Source organism: Arachis duranensis, chromosome 6 (assembly GCF_000817695.3).
Source record: "Arachis duranensis cultivar V14167 chromosome 6, aradu.V14167.gnm2.J7QH, whole genome shotgun sequence".
NCBI lineage: Eukaryota > Viridiplantae > Streptophyta > Magnoliopsida > Fabales > Fabaceae > Arachis > Arachis duranensis.
The window spans coordinates 106,882,712-106,906,538 of NC_029777.3; the positions used below are offsets into that span (position 1 = coordinate 106,882,712).

Genomic DNA, 23,827 nt, shown 5'->3' on the forward strand with positions numbered 1-23,827 from the left:
ATCCCTTGATGGCAGACAGATCCCACGAAGAAGGCCATGTCGAAACAGATTCCGAACAAGAGAATCTGGACATGAGCAATAACGACGCGGATCAAGCCCTACAACAGGAAGATAACAATCAACACAGAGAGGGTACCTCCGGAGTGAAGAACCCGAAGGTAAATTCCTCAGATGGGCGCGAATCAGAGAAAGGCGGACCGTCCCACGTAGTGGAACTAATGGGATTAGTCCACAGCCGCCTGGAACAATTGGAGCAGGAGCGGGAGAAGCAAAAGGAAACTGAAAGGTACCTTAAAGAGGAGATGGAGCGGCGAAAAGAGTTAGAAAGAAAACTCTTACAGCTAGAATCCTCCCTCAAGAGTCACAACTCCTGCGACGAACAAGAAGACCAACTCTCGGGCGGAGAAGATCCTTTCAGCGAGGACATAATGCGGGAAAAAGTTCCAAGGAACTTCAAAAGCCCTGATATGGACCTCTATGATGGAACCACGGATCCAAAGCATCATCTAAGCAACTTCAAAAGTCGGATGTATCTAGCTGACGCCTCCGACGCTACGAGATGCAAGGCTTTCCCGACCACCTTATCGAAAGCAGCGATGAAGTGATTTTTTAATAAAAAAATTTAATAACCAAATTAACCATTAATTATGTGGGTAAGCAGTGATTCACGCTAAAAAGAGGCACTGGCTATACTATACTATATTGGGAAGAGAGGTTGTGTGGGAGGGTATGGCGATGACGTTAGCGCTTCTTGTCACGAACGCGACGGTGCTTGGAAGGACCAAATCTAGGTGATGAAGTGATAAATAAAGAATGGAGGAGTGGAATGTGCTTCAATTAACGGGAGTGGAGTTTTGATATTTTAAGAATAATAAATTATAAAATAACCCAACTATGGTTAAGATAAGGACCAATTACAATGTGACACATAATAAAGGGTAACTTACATGTTATTTTAGAGGGGGTTGGATAGCATTCACCTATATATATATATATATATATATATGTCTTTTGAAATGAAATTCATTTGTCTGGAGAGCTTCATTTGCCACCAACCTACAAAAATTGATACATTAGAAAAATATCATTTAAATAAAAAAAAAATTATGATCAAAATCATAAGATAATAAATTAATAAGTGTTTCATCTTATAAATTCTTTATTCTTTTTTACTTCTTTTGAATGTATGACTAATTTCATATACTATTTCTCAACACTATTAAGATTGAATAGACACTCCACAAGTGCCATTGAATCTGGAAGAAGAAAGGATTATTTGGCGTGACAACACAACAGCATAGTGAAGGTCACATGTCCTCTTAGTATTTGGTTTCCTCTATGTTGATTACTAGCATTAAGACATAAGACAGCCATGACCCATTGTGCCCCCTATATTAAGAAAAGGAAAAACCTTTGATTTAGAAAGGTCCTTCATTTGGTCTCTGAATTCGGCTGCAACAATTTTGGATGCAATTTTGGTCATGCCTTGCTGAGGCTGGCTTCCACCAACAATTAGACAATCATCTTCTGTACTTTCAACATCTGATGGCAATGGATCTTCAGGCTTATTTAATATTTTGTAGGCCCATTCTGCTATATATACATATATATTGTGGTGCAACAAATCTCTCAAATTGTTTAGTGAGAACTGAGAAGTATTGTGAAATTACTTGTCCCAAATTGTGCACTTTTCAGTTTTCAATGGACATTTTTCATTTTTTTTGTTTTATTTTAATTTTTTTTTTATCTTTCTAGAGATAACAAAGATCAAATTTCAGATTTTTTAGTCATAGCAATTTTATGACATTATATTATAAAATTACTTATCCTAAAAATTTAAATAGACAAGTAGAGATGTTCATAAATTTATTATATATATCTAATTTTATAATCAAAATGTGTCATATGTCACTTTCTCATTATAATTAGAATCAAATTTTTTTTCTAAAATTAAGAAACTATCCTCTCCTTCTTATTAATTTTACAACCAAAATGTGTCACATGTCACTCTCTTATTGTAATTGAAATTAAATATTTTCCTCCAAAATTAAAGAATTTTTCCTCCCTCTTTACTAATTTTACAACTAAAATATGCCACATGTCACTCCCTCATTGCAATTGAAATAAAATCTTTTCCTCCAAAATTAGAGAGTTATCCCCTTCTCCCTCTTCCTTTCTCTATTTCTCTCATTCTTTCAACTACTCTATCTATGTTTTATATATCATTATCAATATCAATGATTAATTACTAATTTGACAATCAAAATGTGCAACATGACATTCTTTAATTACATTAAAATTAAAATTAAAATATTAAAATTGAAATTAAAATATACTTATATTATGTATCATATATTACTATCTAATTTAATAATCAAATGTGTCACATGACACTTTCTTATTAAAACTAAGAGAAAATATTTTTTTTCAAAATTAATAAACTCCCTAAATTCTCTCATCTACCTCTTTCCATTTTTCCATTTCTCTCTACCATTTTTACTCTATATATAATTTATATTTTATATTAATAATTTGACAAATCAAAATATGTTATCCAATATTTTTTACAATTAAAATAATTTTTTTTCTAAAATTAACAAATTCTCACTATCACTCTCATTTTTTATTTTTATCTTTCTCTCTCTTTTCTCTCATTCTCTATTTTTTCTACCTTTCTGTTCTTATGTTAATATCTAATTATATTTTTACATACTCAAAAAAATATTATTTTTAAATGACAAGTATAAAAATTAATTATTTCTATTTGTGCAATAGACTTAACACCTAATTAAATGTAAAAGTATATACGTTAAATTATTTTAAATTTTAGACAACGAATGTTAAAATTAATTATTAATAAAAAATTAGACCTTTTTATATAAAAATAATAACTAAAAATCATATTATTTGATTTTTTATTTACAGATATCTTGGTCTTTTTAGTCAGAGACTTTTGTCAATTTATGACTTTTTTTTAAAAAGTAGTTTGATTTTATAAATCTCTTATGCCATGCATAATTTATACTGTTAGAACAAAATAGACTATAATTTTAAAAAAATTATATTTCCATAATATTATTACGAATAAAAATACTAATAATTATATATATTTAATAAAAAAAATTAAATATTAAAAATAAAAATATATAAATTTAATTGGGAGATTTTACTCTCTTTAAATTTCAGTGAAATGGAAGGAGATTTTTTTGTCTTCACTTACCCAAATATTTAGAGTTTCATCCTCATTTTAAACATAAAAAAAAAAGAAAAAACTAAAATTTTAGACCAAATATTTCACCCGTTGAAATATCTACAACTCATAAATTAGTCATTAAAAAAATGATTTTGAGGATAGATGTTGAATATTGATATCATTGATGAGGGAAAAAAAGTTTTTAAATTCTAAGTTTTCATACTTTATGTCATCCTTTAATTTTTTATTCTTAAATTTTAGTGCGATTCTCAATTTCTACTTTAACACATAAATTCTTATTTCCATTTTATTAATTTGGATCGACTAATATAGGTGTTTGTGGACTTTTGATCTTATGTTTGGTTGGGCTCTTGATATATGAATTCTATTATAAAAAGTTCAAAAATACTATAGGTATATCAAATGTCATTCACAAATGAGTTATTATGTATGTATTTATAAATATAAATATGTATATAGTTTAATTTATTTTTAATATATTTTTTATATTCTACCGTATATTTTATACCAATCATATTATATATATATAAAAAACCAGATATATATATAAAAAAAGTGTTAAAATATAAAATACACATTGAAAATAAAATAAATTAAACATCATATATATTTATATACAAATAAATTATGACTTTTTTTGTATATGTAGTATTTTGATTAGTAATACTATATGACCAATATAATTTATTATTTTTTACTAATAATTTACCATTAATATATAAAAATATTAGCTAAAAATATAGTGTTAGATTATTGGACTAAAGATGTTAGGTTGTTAACTAAAAGTGTTGGCCAATATAAAATAACCAATTTTTAATTTCTTTTTTTTTTATTTATGAATGTCTGTTTAATAATTAATATTTTTGTGTAACCCTAACAACTCTCTAAAAAATCTGATTAAATTTCTATATGAAAAAGGAGAAAGATTTCGTAGCATTTTTTTATTTAAAAATTTAAATTCAAAACTTGAAATTGATATCTCACTATATAATATCTTCAAAACATATATTGTGGTCCATGATGTGGTATGGTCACTAAAATAGAGTCAAAGAAGGAGGGAATGAATTAATTGGTGGACTTTAATTTATTATTATTATTATAGCCAAATAAAAGATTTTTCAATAAGCAATTGATAAGCATATGCAAAGCAACAATATTGTGTGGCAAAAGGAAAACAATGTTGTATCTTGGCATAAGACCCACACAAACCATAATCATTTTTCATGGATCTTGTTCCAAATTGCCAAGAAATTAACAAAAAGAAATTTGGGGGGACCATGTCATTTGCATTGCCCCATTTTATTTAATTTGACCGTCTATCATGGAGACTCTTTCTTTTTTATGTTTTTATTCTTATTGTTTTTATTTTGCTTTTGATTTCTCCCACTTTCTATAAAGAGAAAGTAATTAAGGTGTCATGAGAATTACATATGTGTGGAGGACAGAGATGCTATAATAATTTTGTTGGAGATTTTAAAAAAATATTATTTACCTATATTCATTGCTATGAATAATATCCATAAACACTTTTTTTTAATTAATTTTATCTTGTACTTTCAATTGAGATAGGGATATAATTGCTTGAGTGCATGTCCTGATCGTGAAAAAAGACTAATCGCTCACACGCATGTTTGATTATTTTGTTTAAAGAAACCATATACTTAATCTTAGGATATTGTTATGTCGTCTAATAACATAAAAGAACAACATCAATTTCAACAATCAAATAAGACATGTATTCTTCGTTCTTCTTCTTCTTTTCCCACCATATATTGATCAGAGAAATGTCTTTAATGAAAAATTTTGGAGTTATATACCATGTAAAAAAATTAATATAACTTTAATTAATTCAGTTTTCATTGTTATGTACGGATAGTATAAAATTCTTTATAGTATTATTTTATTGAATGTTTGTGTTTGTTTGAGAGTTAGGAAGTCGTATTGCAAAGAAAATTTTGAAATATATATATTATGAGATTTTAAATTTAAACTTCATTATTTCTCTAATGTAAATGAAAATGTTCTTGTAAAAATTTTAAAATAATAAGTAATCAAATTACATAATTTTATTAATGTAATAATATATAGAATCTAATTTTGACATGTTGATAATATGAAATATTTTATATAATTATTTAATCACATTTATTATTTTAAATGACTAAGTATGCTTTATTTTAAAAAGTAATTTATTTTTTTAACATGCATGTAATTAAATATAGGTATAATTGTTCAAGATGCATTGATATGTGCACTTGCGAGCTTAGTATAATGAGGAATTATAGAGAAGAATCCCAATGCAAGTGGTAAGGTTCTTAAGTGGATTAAGTGATCAATTCGCCACTGTGAGATCACAAATCATGTCGATGAAGTCAATGCCGAAGCTAGAATCTGTGTTTGCCTCCATTTTACAGCAAGAAAGACAATTTAATATACCTGAAACTCTGGACAACAATGCACTAATGATGAATGCAAGAAGCAATAGTGCAAACTCAAGAAGTGAAGTCAATAATGGCAATATGAGAGGCAGAAAAGGCAGAGACAGAAGGGGAAGAAGTCAAAAACAGTGTGCCTGCTGTGGAAAGTTAGGGCACTTAATTGATGTATGTTACAAGAAGCATGGATATCCTCCTAATCTCAAGAACAATCAAAGCTCATTCAACAACATAGTTGCTGAAGATGATGATGAAGATAGCAACATACAGATGCAGTCCCAAAAAGAAATGGATGATATGTCTGAGCCTTATTTTACTTTAGATCAGAGGGAAGCATTGCTTGCTCTTCTATAAAACCAAGAATCTCAGGCAAGGCATAGCATCAATCAGATTAGCACCACTACTCTCCCGTCCAACAAAAGTATATCCTATATCAAGTTACTTTCTATTTTTAGCCTAAGATCCTGGGTCATTGACTCAGGTTCCACAAACCATGTAGCTTACTCACACAAATTCTTTCACAAAATTTATAAAATTAACCTTGTGATCATTAACATGCCTAATGAAACTAGAACAATTGCAACACTAGCATAAAATGTCATTTTTCATAACAATTTATAATTGTTTAATGTGTTTTATATTCTAACTTTTAAATTCAATTTGATATCGGTTTCAAAATTAACTTTGGATTCTGAATGTCAATTGATTTTTCGTGAAAATGGTTGTGCAATTCAGGAAAAGAAAATATTGAAGACAGTTGGTGTAACTGAACAGAGAAGTGGATTGTATGTATTTAAAAATCTTTAACCTGTTCCAGCTACATCAAATTCAGCATGCATCAATACACACACATCACATTCATCATATCCTGACTATTATGCATTAAGACATCTTAAATTAGGCTATTTTCCGAATCATAGAATAAAGGTGCTAGAAGGGGCATACACTGATTTACAATTTTCTAGTTGTAATAAGCCGTATGACTCTTGTTACTATGCGAAACAAAAGAAAAATTTCTTTGTACCAAGAATTATACAAAGTAAGAACAGATTTAATGTTGTGCATATTAACATTTGGGGTCCAATAAATACTATATTGATTTCTGATTTTAAGTACTTCTTAACGATAGTAGATGATAAAAGTAGATTCACTTGGATTTACTTCATGAAATAAAAAAGTGAAGCTACTGAATTAGTTAAAATTTTGTCAAATTAATTGAAACTCAATTTGGTATCATTATCAAGAATATTAGAACAGATAATGAACCCGAATTTAAGTTTAATGTTTTCTATGCACTGAAGGGAATCAAACATCAAACATTATGCGTTGAGATGCCTCAACAAAATGGAATAGTTGAGAGAAAACATCAGCACATTTTAGAAATAACAAGAGCACTGATGTTTCACTTCAATTTGCTCAAAAAATTTTGGAATTATGTTGTGGTATATTTAGTTCACTTGATGAATAGAATTTTCAGCAGTATTTAAAAAAATGTCTCACCATATTAATTGTTATATGATAAACAGCCAAATATTTCATATCTCAAAATCTTTGGATGTTTAGTGTATGTATTTACACACTAGTGAATCATAGAAATAAATTAGATAAGAGGGCTGAAAAATGTGTCTATCTTGGTATAAAGGAAGGAGTTAAAGGACATTTATTGTATGATCTTAGCAGTATAGATATCTTCATTTTAAGAAACACCACTTTCTATGAATTTATTTTACTTTTTACAATACAAGAAACTGTACAAAATGAGAAAGTTGAGCATGAAACACATCCAAATTTTTGCATACATGATTTACATACATTTGATGATCCCTTGTGCATTGAGATTCAACAATCACACACATAACCAGGATCACAATAAACTGCATCTAGGTCCTTATCTTTAGATCATGCACCATCAACATCCTCTCATACCAATATTCCTATTCAATCTTCACACACTCCTACTATGCAACCATTAAGAAGGTCTACTAGAGAGATAAAAAAATTGGCATACCTTGCTGATTTTCAATGCATGACTACTTCATTAGTTCTATTAGCTACACCATATTTTAGCACAACTCATTCTTCACAATGTCTTCATAAAAATTTTTTGAACATCAGTTTGATATTATTTATGATCCGAAACAAAATTTTTTTGAACCTTTCACCCTGCTATTTTTTGAATCCACAATACTAGATTCAACCTTACCCCTCATTTCATTATGTCCATTCTCTATTGAATTTGTCAATCAAACCACCGTCCAGTCAATACAAACTGAACCTAAATGCTATGCTGAGACTGTCACTAATCAAAAATGGAAAGAAGCGATCATTGTGGAGTTAAATGCTCTAAAAGAAAATAAGACTTGGACTCTAACACCTCTTCCAGTTGGAAAAAAAACTGTAAATTGCAGATGGGTATTTAAATTGAAGCTCAATGCTGATGAAACGGTGGAATGCCACAAGGTCAGTTAGTGGCACAAGACTTCACCCAGACGGCTGGGGTGGATTATCTTAAAACATTTAGCCCTGTTGTGAAGATGACAATCCTTCGAATCTTGTTTGCCATTGCAGCAGTCAAAGGCTAGTTTGTGTATCAATTGAATTTCAACACAATTTTTTTACATAGGAAGTTTGCTGAAAAGGTTTATATGAAGCCTCCTCCTAAACTTTTTTTCTTTGACCCAGGACTAGTATGCAAGTTAGATCGCTCTTTTTATGGCTTAAAACAAGTCAATAAGCAGTGAAACACTAAGCTCACTTCCACTCTTTTTTCGATTGGTTACTGTCAGTCTCGAAGTGACTATAGCCTTTTCTCCAAATCTACAAAATCTGGTTTCACAGTTATACTATTATATGTTGATGACCTAATTATTTTAGGGGATGATATGGTAGAGATCACCTTTATCAAACCACATTTGCATCATTTGTTCAAGATCAAAGACATTGGTGAACTCAAATTCTTTCTTGGCTTAGAGGTGACAATTCAAAGCAAGAGGGAGATCATGGTGAATAAAATAAATACTGTCTCGATCTCTTGAAGGATTATAACCTACTAAATGCTAAGTCAGCCACAACACCAATAGATTACACTATCAAATTGATCAAGACTTCAGAAAATTTGTTGCAGTCTAATACATAGTATAGGAAGCTAATTGAAAAATTGGTCTATTTGGCCAATACTAGGCCAGAAATTGAATATGCCATTGGGATACTAAGCCAATACTTGGATTGTCCCTAAAACATATATCTTGAAGCAGCATTGAGAGTTTCGAGATACTTAGAAGGAACACCAACCAAGGGGCTGATGTTTGCAGCTGACACAGATTTAATACCCACTAATTTTTCGGACAGTAATTAGGACACTTGTTCATATACAAGAAAATCAATCTCAGGCTATTGGTACTTCATTGGCACTTCATGTGAGGCTAAATATAGAGTCCTATCAATGGCTACACGGGAGGCATAGTAGATCACTTATGTCTTACAAAATTTGAGAGTAAAGCTGAAAAAACTCATTGAGATATACTGTGATAGTCAATTGGCATTACATATTGTCACTAGTCTAGTATTTCATGAGAGAACTAAACATATAGAGTTGGATTGTCACATTGTGAGAGGCAAATGGTAAGAGCAAGTCACAAAGCTGCTACCCATCTCCACCCACAATCAAGTGGCAGACATATTAACAAAAGCTTTGGCTCCCAATCAGTTTCAATAATGTTTGAGCAAGTTGAGAATGATTGAAGCATCAATTCTAGCTTGAGAGGGAGTGTTACATGAGAAAACATGTAGAGTAACTTATTAGAATAGTTAGTAGCTGAGTTAGTTGCAAATAATAGTTAGCTAAGAGGCTAATTGTTGTTATTTAAGAGTTGCAGCCAGCTGTAAAAGTTAGTTAGAAATCCAATTCAATGAAATCAGCTTTTGAGACTGTGAGAAAACCCTAATTCTTCTCTGGTCACAATTTTTTCATCTTGTGAAATTCTTTCGGTCTCTTCCTAAACGCTTCACCATTTCAACAAAATATATAAGATTAAATTATATCTTAATATTTTATTTGATTCAAGATAAATATAGATATAAAATAAGAATATTTATTAATATTTATTAAAATATCTTTAATTATTAAAAATATTCAGTCTCATATATCTCTATTTTTTAGAGATATTAAAAGAACTAAAATTTTGTATTCGATATTAAAATTTTAGTTCAAAATTTTTATTATTAAATATAATATTGAGTCTCAATCTCTTAATTTTAATTTTTTAAAATAAATACTATTTAAGAAATTAAAATTTGTGTTTATTGTGAAATTTCAGTATTCTACGGGGGTCAATGCAAAAAAATAATAAAACTAACGGCCAAAGACGAATTTGCCAGTGGTACTACCGCTGTCTGTTGATAATTTTTCTCAGTAAAGTGCTATATATTAAGTTACTAACATTTTACATATTATATTTAGAATATATTTTTTAATCCTTAATTAATATATTTACTAAAATAGTATTTTTAGATCTTAATTTTAAAGAATCACTTCTCATGATTAAAGCTTCCCTTTGTTTTGATCCACTTAATTTTTTTTCACTTTTTATAGTCATTTTCAATTTTATTTACCCCAATAGCTTTTATCACTTTCAAAAAAATAAAAATGAAAAAAAAAGCAGGAAAGGAATAAAAGAAAGAAAACCGTTATCATATTAAGAAAAGGAAAACGGGTCCCGATCCCCATAATATCTTGGCTAAGGTACTAAGTATTAACCTTCTAAATAGTATAAGAATCTTTAAATATTCTTTCCACTCCTTAAGCTGTAAAATTGTTTAGGGGATTTGAGAATCCCCTTTTACCTCTGTTTTCATGTTACCATCCTTTTGGTGCTCAACAATAATTGTGAATTCATTAATTATTTTTTCTGCTGTAAAGTAATTGTTCAAAAACAAAAAATAATATAGTAGAAATAATAATAAATGAGTTTTAGTAATGTTATTTTTTTCCAAATATAAATTTGCATTTCGATTAATATGATATACAATTATCGGATTTTTTTATTTTGTTATAGAAGAGAAGATAGAGTAGTTTTACTTGGAAATGGCTTTAACAGGAGGCTGGGAGCGCCGTTCTGACAGAACGAGAATCTGTCTCCATAGAATTTTTTTTTGAAAGAAAAAGCTCAATACACATGTGAACCAAGAGATACAAAACAAATCATAACAATCGTACAATTTTTATGTCATCTTCGACATTGTCATCAACAACATGAGTTATTTACAACACCATTCTCTAGCATATGAAAAGGATTGATCCATGCAGTCTCTAATCCCTATTGTCTTGTTGTGAAAAATGACATCATTTCTACATAACCATATAGTCCATATCACTGAAAAGAAACCAACTAGCCAATACCTGCATATCTCTTTCTTTATTGGGATAGCTCTCCAACTCTCAAATTGTTGTTTCACAGTGTCGGGCATAATCCACTATTATCCAAACGCCGATATCCAAACGCCGATATCCAAGCATACCACACCTGCCAAGAGTACTCACAGGTAATAAACAGATGTTGTATATTTTCAGCATCTTTCTTACATAGCATGCACATAGTATCATTCTGTTGTAGGACACCAGTCGACTAAGCCGATCCTTTGTATTAACTTGGCCTACCAAACAAACCAGGAGAACAGTTCCACTCGTGGCGGAACTAGACTTTTCCAAATGTCTTTTGTGAACCTGGAGCTCAGAAGCTCCTCATCCATAGTCTCTTTTTACAACCTGCACAAATGAGTTAGTTGAATAAATGCCTTCCTTTTGAAACTTCCACATCACTCTATCTTGCACATCTGCTATCAATCTAACAGATTGTAGGACAAACAGCAACTGGTCCAGTACATTTGTCTCCCGTTTTCGGAGCTATCTTCTCCATTGGAAGTGCCACACCCACTCTATCTCATCCCATAACCCACAATCCCCAATAACTTATCCTTTTTTGTTTGAAATCAAGAAGAGTCTCGGAAAGTTGTCTTTCAGCTTTCCCATTTGGAGCCATTTATCTTCCCAAAATCTGGTGGCCCTACCATCTCTTACTTCCATATCAAGCCCATCAATCATCTTCTGCCTGATATGTTGCTCCTTTATTTGCACTTGACATATATCTCTCCATTGCCCTCCCCTCTTTGGTAATATCTGAGTGGACAACAAGTGGTTTGGGTTCAAGCTATTGCAAGAGCATACAATCCTTTTTCATAGGAGACAATCCTCCTTAGAGAACCGCCACCACCATTCAAACAATAATGCCGTATTCCGCACCACTGCATCACCCATCCCCAATCCTCCTAGCTTTTTTTGGTGCCTAAATCATCTCCCATTTCACTAGTGCCATACCAGGTCGTCCATCATCCTTTCCCCAAAAGAATTTCCTCTGCAAGGAGATAATTCTCCGTGCAATCGCATGTGACATCTTGTACAAATTCAGGTAATAAATAGGCAGGCTGTTGATAACTGACTTGATTAGTACTAGCTTTCCAGCCTTGCTAAGAACTTTTGCTTTTCACAAGCTGAGTTTCTCTTCCACCTTATCAATCACCGGCTTCCAAGTTTTTACCAACCTCGGATTCGCTCCTAGGCTAATACCAAGGCACCGCACCGGCAACGTTGCCTCCTGGCAGCCTAGAAGCTGACACATTCGGCTGACCCATTCCTGGATGCAGTTAACTGGTATCAAGTTAGACTTCTCGAAGTTTATGCTCAAGCTAAACATCATTTCAAAACACCTCAAAAGCCTATTATAGTTCCTGACAGTTTCCTCCTCTTGCGGATAGAATAAAATAGTATCATCAGCAAATTGTAGGTGTGATAGCTCTATTTTATCCCTACCGACTAACAGAAGAGATATCTGACTGTTCCTAACCGCCTCCCTAATCATCCTGTTCATCACATCCACCACCAGTACAAACAAACACGGCGATAAAGGGTCTCCTTGACGTAGCCCCCTCTCCATTTTGAATGGTTTCGACGGTGATCCATTAATTAAAATAGATACAGATGCCGATGTAACACACTCCCTCACCCACGCCCTCCATGTTCTTCGAAAGCCCATCTTCTCAAGCACAATGTCAACAAAGCACCATTTTACTCTATCATAGGCTTTTTAGAAGTCCAATTTAATAATTGCTAATGCCTTCTTCTTCAGTTTTAACCATTGCACAGTTTTACATGCTATTAAAGCTCCATCATGTATCTTTCTCTCCTTCACAAAAGCACTCTGGGATTTCCCAACTAAGTCTGACATTACACCTCTCATTCTCCGTGACAATATTTTAGAAATAACTTTGTAGACACACCCAACCATGCTGATAGGTCTCAGGTCTTTTATCTCCTTAGCCCCAACAAATTTCGGAGTCAACGCTACCCACATGACATTAACGCCTGCTGGTAAACTTGCAGTCTCAAAGAAATTCATCACGACCGCAGTGAACTCGTGCCAATCTCATCCCAACACTTCTTTATGAAATTCATATTATATCCGTCACTCCCCGGAGTCTTAGAAGATTCACAGTCCCATACTGCCGCCTTCACTTCCTCTACTGATGGGAGCGCCTCTAAATTTTTTCGCTTCCTCCTACTCCAGAAGGTTAACCAGTCCATCCCTAAAAGACACCTTTGGGGACGCTTCCTGGTGGTACAGACACTTGTAAAAGTCCCGGATGGCAATCTTGATTCTTGGTTGATTCCTCACTAGCCTCCCATTGATCACCAAAGCCTCAATCCGGTTATTTCTTCTCCTCGCCGAAGCAATATTATGGAAGTACCTTGTGTTTCTATCCATCTTAGTGGCATATCTAGATTTTCACATTTGCTTTCAGTGCATATCCTGCCTTATATACCACTTCTCACAGCACCTCACTAACGCCCTTCTCCTTGCCTCTATTGTACCATCGTACCATCCACTACTAACCATATCATCCACCTTTTCGTATTTCTTCCTCAAACCTCTTTATCCGCTCAGTCATATCCCCAAAATGCTGCTTATGCCATAAGCGTAGAGGTTCTGATAGTGCTTTCATCTTCTCCAGGAATTGTACATCTCTTAATCCCCTCCATTCCTCCTTCACCATTCTCAAGAACCCTTCATGTGTGAACCACGAGTCCAGGCTATGGAATGATCTTGGACCATCAAACCTTCTGATGTCTTCCATGATTAATAGGCAGTGATCTGATAAACCTCTAGACTCACTCCTTAGACGCACCTCCGGGTACATATCAAGCCACCCTAAAGAAACCAAGCTCTTATCAATACGACTACACAACTGTCTCCTAAACCATGTATACTTACAATCATTAAGTTCCAAATCGAACAACTCCATATCATTTATCCATGGTCTAAACTCTGCCGCAGATGCTGGTAAAGTAGTAGCTCCTTTCCTTTCCTCAAAGAGCAGAATTTCATTAAAGTCCCCCTAAAACACAGACCGGCACCTGACATAATCTTGCAATATAACTCAACTCCTTCCACATTGAGATTTTCTCAACTCTCTCATGCGGTCCATACACCAAACAGATAGCACAATGAAAGTTATCTTTTACCACAACTCCTTCTAAACACAACCATCTATTCCCTTTATAACAATTATACATTTTAAAGGCCGGTTCATTCCATATTAGCAACAGTCCTCTAGAAGACCCAATCAAACCTACGAACTCCCAACACGCTCTGTCACTTCCCCAGATACGAGCAACATCAAATTTAGTCATGACCTCCTTCTTTGTTTCTATCAGGCCCAACATTTCTAGCCTAAATTTATTTTTAAAATTCTTTAGCATACTAACTTTTGCAGCACCTCCCAACCCCCTTATATTCCAAGAACTAAAAATCATTTTACCAAGATATTACACACTTGTTTACGATTTTTTGGCCGGCTTTTTTGAGTTTTTTCTTTTTGCTTGGCCTGTCGTTGTTTCAACGCCATGACTTTGTTCTGCTCTTGCAAAATTGCCATAATATCATCCTCATCACTGCACTGAGCACCTGACTCTACAGCTAATTTCTAGGCCTCTTTGTTTTCTGCCATCTCTTCTTTCCAAGTCAATCTCTGCTCTTCACTGTCTAGATTCCCCATCTCTGAGCCTGAATATGCGTCATTCTCATGTTCTTCCTCTCGTCCTTTACCCTTACTCTGAGCAGTAGCATCCACCAAGATTTTCCCTTCCTCCAGTCTCAATCCTATTTCTCCTCTAAAATGGCTTTTGATCTCTGGATCGTTACATCATCGGAGTACCCCATCATCAATTCCCTGTCCCCCATTTCCTGCAGTCCGCATCCTTGGAGCATCTTCAGTTGCTGCGTTCAAGACTACCTCCTTCCCCTGCAGTCGTCGGTCATTGTTGGTATAGGCAACCTCCTCGACAGTGGTCCTCCTTTCATCAGCCCGCTGATACTCCTTCTCCCGTGCACCGACCGGCTGGTCGCATCTCAGCCTTCGGCCGCCTTCCTCGCCGATTCCCGATTCTCCCGCTGCGCCACCCATGTGTCCAGGCACCATGCGCGCTCTCCATAGAATACTTGTATGGTCAATACATGGTGTATGATATCTTTCCGTGACTTCGTTGCTATTGATGATACCAAATGAAGTGCATAATCTCACTCTTCTTCTCACAATACGCCTCCTTGTATTGTCTTTTTAAATATTTAAAAAATGCAATACGCTCCCTTGTATTGTGTTTTTATATTTAAAAAAATTTGTCTAAAGCAATGCGCCTCCTACGAATTGTTAGAACCTTACAAAATACCACAACATCCAATAACCAGGCATTACACCAACAATTACCCAATATCCAAAAAAATGAGTCACAATTATCTAAAATTAGGAACTAAAAACAAAAATAAAACTCTCTACATTCACAAGAATATGAATATTTAATCATGATAAAAATATATTAAAATCAATCATTATTAATATGAAATACATATTAAAATTTATATTGAAAATGAGTTAATATTGATAGAAAATTTATTTTTAGCGCTTATTTATTTTATTTTTAGTGATAATAAAATAATTATTAATATATTTACAGGCAATTAAACTGTGTTATGTTTTATCGTTAAAAAATTTTAGTGATAATTATATAATTGCTAATAAAAATATTTTTAGTGGATACAAAAAAATATATAATTATCACGGCATCTTAGATTATTCTTGTGCAAATACATGTGCCAGGGTTGCCAAACGATATCCATTATTCTACATGCTAAGCTATTGAATATGGCAGATAAAATAAACAATTATAAAATGGTCAAATTTAAATTAAAATAGAAGAGTTAAGAACAATAATGCTCAACTTCTAAATTTGTTAATCATAAAACTTTTCTATATCATGTCATAAATTATATTCATTGAGAAAAATCAGATCAGATTAATAATTTTCATATCTAATTCAATTCTCTATCTTCCAATAATTGTAATTGAAATTATGTTCTAACTACTATAAATAAGACCAAGATTATCGCATGTTCATCCCTCGTAGGTTATATATAAAAATACAATAATGAATTGATATAATATAGAAGCATTGAATCTCACCCAGAAAAAATAAAAAGAAAGGAAGATAGGAACATTATTTTAATATAGAACCTGATTTTATTCTTTCTAACCGAAAAACGAATTCTTGTGCCATTTTTTTTTTTGGTAGACCTATTGTATTTGTAACAGATAACATTAATTTAATTTCTTAGAAGACCTATGCATATTATTAATCTTACTCATCAACAACTAAATATTATTGGACTTATTTGGGTAAATTTTTATAAAAAAAAAATATAAATTATAGCTTTTATTTTTTTTAATTTTGCTAGTATTTTTATTTTTACTACTAAAATTTTATTAATTAAACACATTTAAAATTTTTTTTAACATTAATTACACCCAAACAAACTTATTATCTTGCCATTTTTCTTTCTCACTTTGCTTACCCCATAAAGAGTATTTAATCATTTTAACATTTTCATTTATTGATAATGATGTATTGGGAAACCTTGGATACCAAACCAAAAAAATTAGGTATTAAAATCACATTTGATTAATTCATGATTCGATGATTTGTTCCTGAATTTAAAGCATTACCAAAAATAAATACACATACCAAAACACTTATTTTTATGCAACTCTTCTTTTCATTTCATCTTGATCAACGGCTACAAAGGTACAAATTCAAACTGGGTAATGAGTGATCAAATTAAAGGAGAAAAGGAAAATATTGACATAACTGATAACTCCCAAGTTAATTTATTCAATTCATCATTTAAAGTCTGCAAACACAATAAATTTAATATTTTTTTTTCAAATAAAATTATGTTGAACTTAAAAAAATATATGTGAATTTAGAGAGTTTGAACCAATATAAGTTTAATACAAATGATAAATACTTAAGTATCATTTAAATTAAATAATATTTAGAATTTGAGATTTACTGAATACAATTATTCAATTAAAAGATTCATTCATGATAATGAAATAAAACACATAGATTAACTCTAGAATATTCAATTAAATTTAGAAGTGATAGCATAGTCCATAAATAGAAAGAGAAAAAAGCATAAAATTTAGGGATTTGTGAGAAAAGAAAAAAAGAAAAAGAAAAGAAGTATAGAAGCAACATGATGTTGGAAAAAGAAAGGAGAGTGAAGTTGAATGCCAAATAAGCATAGACCATAGTGACCAATGTGTCACATGGATGTTCCTATTTCCCCCCCTTTATAAACTCCGTCTACCCTGTTCCCCTCTTCCCCCAATTTCTCCATTCTCATTCTCAACTTTCTTCCAAATTTACCCTTTTCTATTTCAATATGAAGAACAACACACTCACAGATCATGAACACTACCACCATAGCACCAGATTCCTTCACAATCCTTCTTTCTCTTCAACCCTCCTTGACCAAATCTACCGTTCCATTGACCAATCCGAACAACACAATTACACAAATACCCCCAATCACATGAACACCTTCTTCACACCAACAACTTCAAGAACAGAGAAGAACAAGAAACAGGAAACATCAACAAGAAGCACGTCACGTGACTATGACAATGACGTCACGTGCTTCAGTTCCACGTCACTTTCCTCCGATTCCAGCTCGTCCTCTTCTTCTTCCGCGGGATTTTCATCCTCCGACACGGAGTCAACAAGGCCGTCAAGGACGCGCTCGTCCTCATCGTGCTTCTTGCCTCTGAGGCCGGTGAAGACCAGCGCGTCCTTGAGGGACGAGGAGAAAGGAGACGATAATCGTCGAAAGTTCCACAGCTTTCGCCACGATTTCAAAACCGAATTAGGCGCTCTAATCGGCGGCGATCGTGGCGAAGATGATTACGAATCATTGTCCATGAAATCCAAGTCAAGAGCGTTGAAGATCTATAACAATCTCAAGAAGGTGAAGCAACCAATTTCACCCGGTGCTAAGATCACTAGCTTTCTCAACTCGATCTTCGCTACTTCCAAGAAAACAAAGTGCACCAACCATGACATAAAGAATATTTATCAGAATCGATTACATGAATCAAACGACAGTTATAAGAACGTGGACAACGATGCAAAAAAGCCAAAGTCAATTCAAACTTCATTGCCTTCTACTTGTTCATTTTCGAGGTCTTGTTTGAGTAAAACTGGTCGGCTACATAGACCAAACGACATTCCAGAGGAAGAAAGAGAAGCCAAGTTAGTTCAAAATTCAACACATTCTTCTCTTTCTTCTTCTAAATCTTGTTTGAGCAAGACTCTAACTTCCGAAAGGGAAAAGCTTCGCAACGGGGCGAAAAGAACGGTTCGATTCTACCCCGTGAGCGTGATTGTGGGTGAAGAAGGAATCAATAATAAAGTTGCCACAAAAACATGGAAGAATAGCACCAACGTAGAGAAGAGCAAGGTGGTGAAAGAAGCTGCAAGGGAGTTCTTGGAAGAGTACCACAAGAACAAGAACAAGAACAATTTGGTTTCAGAAGCTTTAATGGATTTGCATAAAAATAATAATAGCAAAATAAATAATGCAAATGAAGATGATGAAGACGACAACGACGATCACGATGACGTGGCAAGTTGTGCAAGTTCGGATCTGTTTGAGCTTGATCATTTGGCTGAGCTTCCTGTGTATGAAACAACTCATGTTAGCACTAATCGTGCCATTGCTAATGGTCTTGCTGTGTAGTTAATTAGTTATTGTACAATAATTTTTATATTTTCATTTTTGTTTATTTAGGATGAGTTTTTAATTTCATTTGTATGGGTTAAAAATAGAGAAGAAAATTTGGACATAAATCTTCTTTATGAAATTTTCTTCTCTATTTTTTATTATCATATCAAATTGATTTTATTGTTTTTTTTTTTACCTTAATTAAGCACATGATTCTTATAGTTTTTCAAGTGATTTGGTATTTTAATATTTGTTGACAGAACTCTGTTTCTATATGCGCTAGTTCACAATATTAGTATACTTTTGTTTTAGCTTTAATTTAAATAAATAAAAAGATTAAATGGCTTAATTAGCTTGATTGATGGTATAAGCATTGGTGTGAATTTTATAACCAAATGTAAGCAACGTTGCTGCTCTGCATTTTTGTCTTCTTTAATTTGGAGTATCTATACAAAACTTATTATTAAACAGAATAAGTAATATAAATGATGAAGTCAATGAGCTATTGCTCAAATAGCACAGTCTTTCCATACTTACTTAAGAGATTGCAGATTTGAATTTTTCTATCTTCAGTTAAAAAAAAGTTAATATAAACGATGAATAGTGTGAGTGTGTGTTTTCTTGCAAAATACAAACCATTTTCCTTTACAATATATGAGTCAACAGAATTGGGACATCCTCTATAATGTGAAGTTTTAGTTATATATAAATTGTAAAATAACTTTTAAGTAATGTTTGATTTTATACATTAAATTCATTTATAACAAGACCTTAACTAAATATTTAAACATTAATCTTAGGTAGGTAAGTAGGTTATACTATTTGTTATTAAATGAGCAATTTTTTAATATCTACAAGCTAAGTAAAGTACAAGTTAAATATCTCCACAGCTCAATTTAAACATCCAAAATAACAAAATAAAAAAAAAAGACACATTTGTTACATCATTAAGTTAAATTTCACTTGTACTAGATACTATTGTATACTATATTTTTTATTTTGTAAAAATATGTATAATTTAAGTTACGTTACATGCCACTCAATGTTTGTAATTTCTTTTAATAAAACATAATATTAATAAAAAAATTTAAGTGTACTTAAAATATCAAATATTTTAATAATTTTAATTATAAAAAATATATAATATATATTAATTAAAATCAACCATTAAAATTATTAGACATCTAAAAATTTTCCGTTATCCTCTCCTTAAAAAATAACCTTAAGATATGAGAAATTGAAATATGCATGTGATATTGATATGAGAATAATATAAGGTAGCTTTTATATATATGTTGCCTAATATATGAAAGTGTACCTAGGTATATGTGTGAGTGTGTAAGTAGGTGTCATAGAATGTAGCATTTGTTTTGAATGAACAAAGAGTGATTTTGCAAAAGTGAATAGGTAGATAGATAGATAGATAGGACATTGATTTTGTTCTGAAAAAAGAAATTAAAGTGAGTGGGGATTCGTTCATTCTTTTATTTGATGATGATGATGATGATGATGATCACCGATCAAAAACATTTCAGATTGTGATAGCAACTGACACAATCAACATAAGAGAATGAAAACCAAAGCAAAATGAGAGGCAGATCTTCGTTCCATGGGAATAGAGAAAGTGAAAATTTCAAGCTTTTGCTTTTCTTTCTTTCTTTTTGATCTTTGATTTCTTCCTATGTGGAACAAGAATTTCTTGTACTTTGTAAAATGCTTATTTATTTATTTATTCATTTAATTTACCTCCCTTGTAACTTGTAGAATCAGCTACCACCATTTCCTCTTCTGGCCACAACAACATTAATTCATGAACATTGAAGGCTTTGTCTTGAAAGAAACATCCCAATAACCCAAAAGAAATTTAAAGTTATTAGAACATCAACTAGTGTCAGAACAATTTAATTACAGAGTAAGATTCTTTTTATGTTGTTATTCAATTACACTGAAATATTGGTATGCATGAATTTTTTTTTTCTCACTATTCAAATAAACTCCTAATTTTATTGGAGTGATAAATAATGGAAAATAATTTTATAAGATCGATTTTGTTAGAGACCAACTTTTTTTAACCAACAATAAACTAACAAAATAATAGATAGATAAATAAATACTAAAAGAAGAAAGAGAAGTGTTTTTACATTTCAATTATTTACAGATTTTTGTATTTATACTATTTTAAATAACATTTTGTCCATTTTTTATATTTTTTTTATTAACATCTATATGTTTATAAGCCTTATTAATTTTCTATCTTTTTCACGTTATTTCTTTCTTTAAATATTGGCAATTATGTTTGCCTTTATTAAAACTATTAATTTTAGTAATGATTTTGAGAGTCTCTTTTTTTTGTTGTGCTGTAATCGTATAACTTGGACATTTATTTTTTTCTTATTGAATGAAATATATCTATTATTTTTGGTAAAAAAAATTATAAACTTTTTTTTAAATAATTACATCTCCACCCAATTCTAAATAAAGTGAGCGTAGTTCCAAAAAACAGCAACTCAACTTCGAATCAAATTAAATGACAAATTTATTATTTTTTATTAGTATTTTAATTATTAGTATATTTTTTTATTTTAATAATTCAATAAAATAGTAGCATTGATGCTATTTTGGGTAGAAGGTAAGCAGCAGTTATTACAAGATTAAAAAAAAGAAGGCAATGGAGCAGAGACATAGTGAGAAAATTAATGATGGATGAAGAAGTTAAGGTAAGGAAAGAGGCAAACACTGCAAATTTAGGGTGTCCTCTGTTTTTGGGCATTACTAGGTACATAGTACACTCACTCACTCTTCTTCAAAATCATGATCATATTCATGCCACTCTCTGTTCTTGGTAAAGTAAGCAATTATTATTTTATTTATATATGGCACCTTATGCTTATGATTTAATCACAACACAACATTGTGGGGACTACCTAGCTTATGCCACGAAATTTCGGTGTTTAATGTACTAATTTGAATCATGCATACTTCACGACAAAAAACTCTATTCAAAAGCTCCATCTCATCATCATATATACAATAAAATATATGCTCTCTTCTATTGCATTAATATTACAACTGAAATTTTCATTTCACACTTTATGAGATAAAATGTTACACCGAAGCATTCACAATTGATATCTCCTTCAATTATTCAGATGTTGTTGTATACAATAATGCAATAGGTGCTATTAAAGTTTAGTGCTTTATTATATACATAATGAACACAAACTTAGTTTTAGTTATTGGTGGACTAAACTAATAACTTGAGTTTGTCAAATGATTAACTTATTCGTCTGTTTAAATAAATGTTAGAATTCGAATCTTATCTTGTATATACAATAATTTATTATCTAATAATAAATCTTAAAGTAAAACTCAAATTTACGACAAATTAATCTTCAATATACCAAAATAAAAGGATAATAAACTATTCATACTAATGGAAAACAAATATCACAAATATCATCTCGTGTCGAACCAAAACAAAGAAAAAAAAAAACTATAACCAAAATATTTTTTATCTAAAAATATAGGGGTGTTAGGCAGCTAATATAATTAAGTCTTATTTATTGTTTGGAGGGTTTTATAATAAGGATTAAGGAGGTACCTAGATAACGTTGTAACTAACCAAAGCAGTCAAGCGTGGATCTCCAAGACTCTTTGCAAGAAAGAAAAGGTTATGGGGTCACTCACTACACTCTTTAGTCTTTTTGCTTTGTTATGTTATCTTATTAGCCAAAGCAACAAAGACAAAGACAAAGACCAAGTCATATTCATTGGCGATCCCAAGGGGATTTCACTCTCCACACTTCTATTTCTATTCTATAATTACTACATTAATTAACCACTTTCCTTTCATTATTTTATATCCTACTACCAAATGATGCAAACTTATCAAAATGTATGTGAGCAACATCACCATCATTTATGCATGGGTTTTGTGCCACCCCCAATATTAGAATTTAGAATAACCTTTCTCTTTTCAATTTTTTTCTTGTGGTTAGGATGCTTCATTAACCATTTTTAATAACCTACATTAATTAGGACAAAATAACTGTTGATAAGGATATTATTTGACTTAGAGAAAGATACAAGAATTTAACAAATTAGCGACGGATTTTTGTGAGAAATATTTTTTATTATTAATCCGTCACTAACATATAAGGAATTAGTGACGTATTAACGACAAAATTAATGAGCGATAACAAAATATCCGAACTTGAGAAAAGTGACTCAGCGAGAGATTCACGAGTAAGTTTGTTTCTCGCAAATTGATTTTTTTAGCTAAAAAAAACGAGAAAAAATTTTCTTGTTAATTAACTTTTGTAGCTAATATACGCATATTTATTTTGTAAAACTTAAAAGATGTCGATGCTAAGTAAAATCAACAAAGGAAACAATGCAAAATATTAAAATTGCAAGTGTGATGATTGTAATGATTTAAGTTCACATAAAAAAAAAAAAGAGAAATAAAAAATTTATAAGATATGGAACAAATTAATTTGAGACTTTAAAATTTTGAATTGGAGATAGTATTTTTTTATCTTTCTGATGATGATGAAGAATTTAGGATTATACTATCTTAAAAACGTACATTTTATGCATGTTGCAAGTTGCACACTTCTTTTAACTAAGACACTAGATATATGACTTGTCCAAAATGCTCATAAGAAAAATGATGGGAGCATGACTATACACTACCATTTATTTTAAGCAACAATGCTATAATTTAAGGGAAAAAATTGCATAGAATAATAAATCATATATATTGACGTAACTGTATATATATCTGCAAGATTTCAAGATCTTTTACGCCCATACTTTTTGAACTTCCATTTCAGATCTAGCATGGCCTAATTTTCTATTTATTTATTTGTAATGATTTCGTCTTATATTGTATATGGGCATAATGTTGATTTAATTTTCATTTTTTATTTAAATAATAAGGTCAACCTCGGTTCTCAATTTGAGTTAGTTAGTTGGTGAGTTTAGCATCGTTCTTTTTTTGCGACTAG

At 31.5% G+C, this 23,827-nt stretch overlaps 2 protein-coding genes across 2 annotated transcripts; one reads left to right on the top strand and one right to left on the bottom strand.

The window, feature by feature from the left end:
• Positions 1–12,188: 12,188 nt before the first annotated feature.
• LOC107495467 (uncharacterized) lies at positions 12,189–12,638 on the bottom strand. Its single transcript, XM_016116615.1, has one exon. The coding sequence runs from the start codon at positions 12,636–12,638 to the stop codon at positions 12,189–12,191; it is 450 nt and encodes a 149-aa protein (XP_015972101.1).
• A 4,842-nt stretch (positions 12,639–17,480) lies between these two features.
• LOC107495466 (protein BIG GRAIN 1-like B) lies at positions 17,481–19,114 on the top strand. The gene is made up of 2 exons (XM_016116614.1): positions 17,481–18,620; positions 19,079–19,114. The coding sequence occupies exons 1-2, from the start codon at positions 17,481–17,483 to the stop codon at positions 19,112–19,114; spliced, it is 1,176 nt and encodes a 391-aa protein (XP_015972100.1).
• The last annotated feature ends 4,713 nt before the right edge of the window (positions 19,115–23,827 follow it).

Excerpts from the sequence above, each read along its gene's own strand:
- LOC107495467 (XM_016116615.1), bottom strand. The coding sequence starts at position 12,638 with ATGGAGAGGGGGCTACGTCAAGGAGACCCTTTATCGCCGTGTTTGTTT.
- LOC107495466 (XM_016116614.1), top strand. The coding sequence starts at position 17,481 with ATGAAGAACAACACACTCACAGATCATGAACACTACCACCATAGCACC. Across the intron at positions 18,621-19,078 it reads ACAAGAACAAGAACAATTTG|AACTCTGTTTCTATATGCGC; the intron begins GTTTCAGAAGCT and ends ATTTGTTGACAG.